General features: G+C 46.8%; 1 protein-coding gene across 1 annotated transcript; it reads left to right on the top strand.

Moving 5' to 3' along the window:
- The first annotated feature begins 404 nt into the window (after nucleotides 1-404).
- LOC306881241 (zinc finger protein 830-like) lies at nucleotides 405-5794 on the top strand. Its single transcript, XM_079435239.1, has 2 exons — nucleotides 405-816; nucleotides 3604-5794. The coding sequence occupies exons 1-2, from the start codon at nucleotides 459-461 to the stop codon at nucleotides 4218-4220; spliced, it is 975 nt and encodes a 324-aa protein (XP_079291365.1). The 5' UTR covers nucleotides 405-458; the 3' UTR covers nucleotides 4221-5794.
- The last annotated feature ends 344 nt before the right edge of the window (nucleotides 5795-6138 follow it).

Below are 6138 nucleotides of genomic sequence, written 5' to 3'. Positions count from 1 at the left end.
TCAATCACTTCTTATAATTGGCAAACACCATACAGGTTTGTGCAATATATGTGGAAATTATGGTTATAATGAAGAAAGATCTCAGCTTATGGAGGAAATTAAGAAAGCAGGAATCAAAGAGTTAACATTAAAGAGCTTGCTAGATGGTATTTAACAATAATTAAAGCGTCATTAGAGTATTTAAAAAAGACCAATTTAATTAGACGAATTTAATCGATGTAGTAAATTTAAGAAATGTAGGAAATAATCTTAGTAAGAAAAGGAGGTGTTTTTTTTGTTGTTGTTGTTTGTTTTTTCCCCTCCTCCTCTCTGTGTGTGGTTTATTTATTTCCTTCTATCACTGCCTCACACTCCACCCCAGTAGGTGGCGGAAATGCACCAAAGCTGGTTTGCCAACCGCCATTAAGTTAAAGAAGAAGAAGGCGCGTCGGGTGTGACGTCACTCTCCCGCGACGAAGATGGCTTCGCAACAGAAGAGGAAGAAGGTGGTGAATCAAGAGGATTTGCGGCGCTTAATGAAGGAGAAGAAGCAGTCCAGCGAGCGTCAGAAGCGCGTTGATTCTCCGTACGCCAAATACAGCAGCGAGGGTCAGCTGAGCTGCGCGCTGTGTAACGCGCCGCTGAAGAGCGCGCTGCTGTGGCAGACACATGTGCTGGGAAAACAACACAGAGATAAAGTGATCGAGCTGAAGAGCAGAGACAGCACGAACACACCTTCCTCCTCCTCCTCCTCCTCCTCCTCCTCCGCGCTGAAGAGGCCCGCGGCGGACAGCGCGTCTGTGTCCGGGAAGCGCGCGAGGCCGGCGGTCAGCGCAGGTGTGTGTGTGTGTGTGTGTGTGTGTGTGTGATGACTGTGAGAGGTGTGTGTGTGTGTGTGTGTGTGTGTGATGACTGAGAGGTTGTGTGTGTGTGTGTGTGTGTGTGTGTGTGTGTGATGACTGTGAGAGGTGTGTGTGTGTGTGTGTGTGTGTGTGTGTGTGATGACTGTGAGGTTGTGTGTGTGTGTGTGTGTGTGTGTGATGACTGTGAGGTTGTGTGTGTGTGTGTGATGTGTGTGTGTGTGTGTGTGTGTGTGTGATGTGTGTGTGTGTGTGATGACTGTGTGTGTGTGTGTGTGTGATGACTGTGTGTGTGTGTGTGTGTGTGTGTGTGTGTGTGATGACTGTGTGTGTGTGTGTGTGTGTGTGTGTGTGATGACTGTGTGTGTGTGTGTGTGTGTGTGTGTGTGTGTGTGTGATGACTGTGTGTGTGTGTGTGTGTGTGTGTGTGATGACTGTGTGTGTGTGTGTGTGTGTGTATGTGTGTGTGTGTGTGTGTGTGTGTGTGTGTGTGTGTGTGTGTGTGTGTGATGACTGTGAGGTTGTGTGTGTGTGTGATGACTGTGAGGTTGTGTGTGTGTGTGTGTGTGATGACTGTGAGGTTGTGTGTGTGTGTGTGTGTGATGACTGTGAGGTTGTGTGTGTGTGTGTGTGTGTGTGTGATGACTGTGAGAGGTTGTGTGTGTGTGTGTGTGTGTGTGTGATGACTGTGAGAGGTTGTGTGTGTGTGTGTGTGTGTGTGTGTGTGTGTGTGTGTGTGATGACTGTGAGAGGTTGTGTGTGTGTGTGTGTGTGATGACTGTGAGAGGTTGTGTGTGTGTGTGTGTGATGACTGTGAGGTTGTGTGTGTGTGTGATGACTGTGAGGTTGTGTGTGTGTGTGATGACTGTGAGGTTGTGTGTGTGTGTGTGATGACTGTGAGGTTGTGTGTGTGTGATGACTGTGAGGTTGTGTGTGTGTGTGTGTGTGTGTGTGTGTGATGACTGTGAGGTTGTGTGTGTGTGTGTGTGTGTGATGACTGTGTGTGTGTGTGTGATGACTGTGAGGTTGTGTGTGTGTGTGTGTGTGTGATGACTGTGAGAGGTTGTGTGTGTGTGTGTGTGTGTGTGTGTGATGACTGTGAGAGGTTGTGTGTGTGTGTGTGTGTGTGTGATGACTGTGAGAGGTTGTGTGTGTGTGTGTGTGTGTGTGTGTGTGTGTGATGACTGTGAGAGGTTGTGTGTGTGTGTGTGTGTGTGTGTGTGTGTGATGACTGTGAGGTTGTGTGTGTGTGTGATGACTGTGAGGTTGTGTGTGTGTGTGTGATGACTGTGAGGTTGTGTGTGTGTGTGTGTGATGACTGTGAGGTTGTGTGTGTGTGTGTGTGATGACTGTGAGGTTGTGTGTGTGTGTGTGTGATGACTGTGAGGTTGTGTGTGTGATGACTGTGAGGTTGTGTGTGTGTGTGTGTGATGACTGTGAGGTTGTGTGTGTGTGTGTGATGACTGTGAGGTTGTGTGTGTGTGTGTGTGTGTGTGATGACTGTGAGGTTGTGTGTGTGTGTGTGATGACTGTGAGAGGTTGTGTGTGTGTCTGTGTGTGTGTGTGTGTGTGATGACTGTGAGAGGTTGTGTGTGTGTGTGTGTGTGATGTGTGTGTGTGATGACTGTGTGTGTGTGTGTGTGTGTGTGATGACTGTGAGGTTGTGTGTGTGTGTGATGACTGTGAGGTTGTGTGTGTGTGTGATGACTGTGAGGTTGTGTGTGTGTGTGATGACTGTGAGGTTGTGTGTGTGTGTGTGTGTGTGTGATGACTGTGAGGTTGTGTGTGTGTGATGACTGTGAGGTTGTGTGTGTGTGTGTGTGTGATGACTGAGAGGTTGTGTGTGTGTGTGTGTGTGTGTGTGTGTGTGTGATGACTGTGAGAGGTTGTGTGTGTGTGTGTGTGTGTGTGTGTGTGTGTGATTGTGAGGTTGTGTGTGTGTGTGATGACTGTGAGGTTGTGTGTGTGTGTGATGACTGTGAGGTTGTGTGTGTGTGTGTGTGTGTGTGTGTGTGTGTGATGACTGTGAGGTTGTGTGTGTGTGATGACTGTGAGAGGTTGTGTGTGTGTGTGTGTGTGTGTGTGTGTGTGTGTGTGTGTGATGACTGTGAGAGGTTGTGTGTGTGTGTGTGTGTGTGTGTGTGTGTGATGACTGTGTGTGTGTGTGTGTGTGTGTGATGACTGTGAGGTTGTGTGTGTGTGTGATGACTGTGAGGTTGTGTGTGTGTGTGATGACTGTGAGGTTGTGTGTGTGTGTGTGTGTGTGTGTTGACTGTGAGGGTGTGTGTGTGTGTGATGACTGTGAGGTTGTGTGTGTGATGACTGTGAGAGGTTGGTTGTGTGTGTGATTGTGTGAGGTGTGTGATGACTGTGTGAGGTTGTGTGTGTGTGATGACTGTGAGAGGTTTTGTGTGTGTGTGTGTGTGATGACTGTGAGGTTGTGTGTGTGTGTGTGTGTGTGTGTGTGTGTGTGATGACTGTGAGGTTGTGTGTGTGTGTGATGACTGTGAGGTGTGTGTGTGTGTGTGTGTGTGTGTGTGTGATGACTGTGTGAGGTTTTGTGTGTGTGTGTGATGACTGATGTTTGAGTGTGTGTGTGTCTGATGAGTGTGTGTGTGATGACTGTGTGAGTTTGTGTTGTGTGTGTGTTTGATGACTGATGAGTGAGTTTGAGTGTGTGTGTCTCTGATGAGTGAGTTTGAGTGTGTGTCTGATGACTGATGAGTGTGTGTGTGTGATGACTGATCTGTGTGTGATGTCTCAGGAGCTGCAGGAGGTCATCGGGAGCAGTCTGGAGGTCTGGGGCTCCTCGCTGGACACTATGATGATGATGAAGGTGGAGACTCCAGCTGTAAAGCTGAAGACGCTGCTGGTCTCCCGCTGGATTTCTTCGATTCCTCGGCTCCGCCGACCGTGTCTCACTCCGGCTCCGTCTCCAAAGCGGACGAGGAGGAGAGCGCAGCGGAGAGGAAGGACAGCGCGGCCGAGGCACTGCCCGAGGGCTTTTTCGACGACCCGGTGCGCGACGCTAAAGTGAGGAATGTGGACACACCGCGGGATCAGATGGACCGGGAGTGGGAGGAGTTCCAGAAGGAGCTGCGGCAGGTTAGCAGCGCGTCAGAGGCCATCGTGGCGGAGGAGGACGAGGAGGGTCGGCTGGAGCGGCAGATCGACGAGATCGACGAGCAGATCCAGTGCTTCCGGCGCGTGGAGGCGCTGCGCTCCAGACAGGAGGAGGTGAGGAGCGTGATGATGAGAGCGAGACGCCGGACAGAGGAGACGCAGACACACGCCAGCGCGGAGGAGGTGGATGAGGAGGAGGAAGAAGAGCTGGTGCATGTGCTGACGCAGGACTGGAGGGCCAAAGGAGCTCTCGCCTAACACTGATCAACAGACGTCCAGCTGTGTTCGACCACAAGAGCTTCTCTCGTGTTTGTTTGTTTGTTACTGTCATTTCTGTAGAGAGTTATTAAATCAGAATGCTTTCTGAACTTTTTCTAAAGTACATCTGGTTCCCTCGGTCTCTTTAGTTGGTCTGTAGTTCTGCAGGTGGTTTTTCTCAGATTCCTCACTGTTGTAATTGTTTATAATCCTCCTCTGACGCTCTACAGTAAGCGTTCAGTCAGCTTGATTTCCGTCGCTCTTATTTATGACAGGAATTCATGATGCTCATGTATATTATAGCTGTCTAATTAGCAGCTCAGAGCTGGACAAGGACAGTTCACAGTTGATGTTTGAGGTGTGCAATGAAAGATGATAAAACAGAAGACTTATGTATACACATTTCATATATGCCATTTGTTTTATTTAATTGACAGCCTGTACTATACTGTACAAACGGTGCATTAAGAAACGGGGGTTGTAAACTTTTGAACAGGATGATGTGATCATTTTTCACATTTTGTTTTTTAAAGATACTTTTCATGCAGTTCTGCCTTTCAAAAGACCAACTTGCATGTTTCACAAAAGACAAAAAGGCCCAGTGTTTGATTAAAAACAGATCTAGACTTACAACCTGAATTCCGGAAATGTTGGGACGTTTTTTAAATTTGAATAAAATGAAAACTAAAAGATTTTCAAATCACATGAGCCAATATTTTATTCACAATAGAACATGGATAACATAACAAATGTTGAAACTGAGAAATGTTACCATTTTATGCACAAAATGAGCTCCTTTCAAATTTGATGCCTGCTACAGGTCTCAGAATATTTGGGACGGGGGCATGTTTACCATGGTGTAGCATCTCCTCTTCTTTTCAAAACAGTTTGAAGACGTCTGGGCATCGAGGTTACGAGTTTCTGGAGTTTTGGTGTTGGAATTTGGTCCCATTCTTGCCTGATATAGGTTTCCAGCTGCTGAAGAGTTTCCATTTCATTGTCCTGCTGAAATACACATCATCTGGAGGGGAGCATATGTTGCTCCCAAACCTGTACATAGCTTTCAGCATTCATAGTGCCTTCCAAAACATGCAAGCTTCCCATACCGTATGCACTTATGCACCCCCATACCATCAGAGATGCTGGCTTCTGAACTGAACGCTGATAACATGCTGGAAGGTCTCCCTCCTCTTTAGCCCGGAGGACACAGCGTCCGTGATTTACAACAAGAATGTTAAATTTGGACTCGTCTGACCATAGAACACTTCTCCACTTTGAAACAGTCCATTTTAAATGAGCCTTGGCCCACAGGACACGACAGCGCTTCTGGACCATGTTCACATATGGCTTCCTTTTTGCATGATAGAGCTTTCAGGTTGGATATACTCTGTAGATATACGTGTCCCTCAAGATCTTCAGGTGTTTATTAAGGGCTGGAGGAAAGCAGATCTTCAGGAACAGGTAAAACTCCTGACCTGTGATTATTTCCCAGCACAGTCACTAAATGTGATGAACCATTTCATGCTTTGAAACTTTGTTAAATAAACAGTCAGAAGCTAAGAAGAATGATCACCAAACTCTGTGTTCCTCAAGTTCTTCCTCGGTCTCTCTGCAGGGTTCTACATCACTCATGTCTTCACACTCCATTTTAATAAACATCTTTACAATAGTCACACATGTATAAGTTATTAAATCCGGAGTTTTCCCAGAGTTTAAAGTCCAAAGACAAAAGCTCAAACAAATCCAAACAGGTAATTTTGATGTGAGAGACAACAGCAGATGCACTTTTTCACTGGAGGAAGAGTTATTATAGATTATGTACTCTATGGTATTTGAGTTAAAAACGTCTTGATGGATGTGTTTCATCTTTAGTCTTCTCCAGATGTTATCTGATGGACTGGAGTGGTGTGGATTATTG

The sequence above is a fragment of the Barbus barbus genome (assembly GCF_936440315.1).
Source record: "Barbus barbus genome assembly, chromosome: 15".
Lineage (NCBI taxonomy): Eukaryota > Metazoa > Chordata > Actinopteri > Cypriniformes > Cyprinidae > Barbus > Barbus barbus.
The sequence above is the reverse complement of the archived record's forward strand: the minus strand, read 5'-3'. Positions and strand labels throughout refer to the sequence as shown.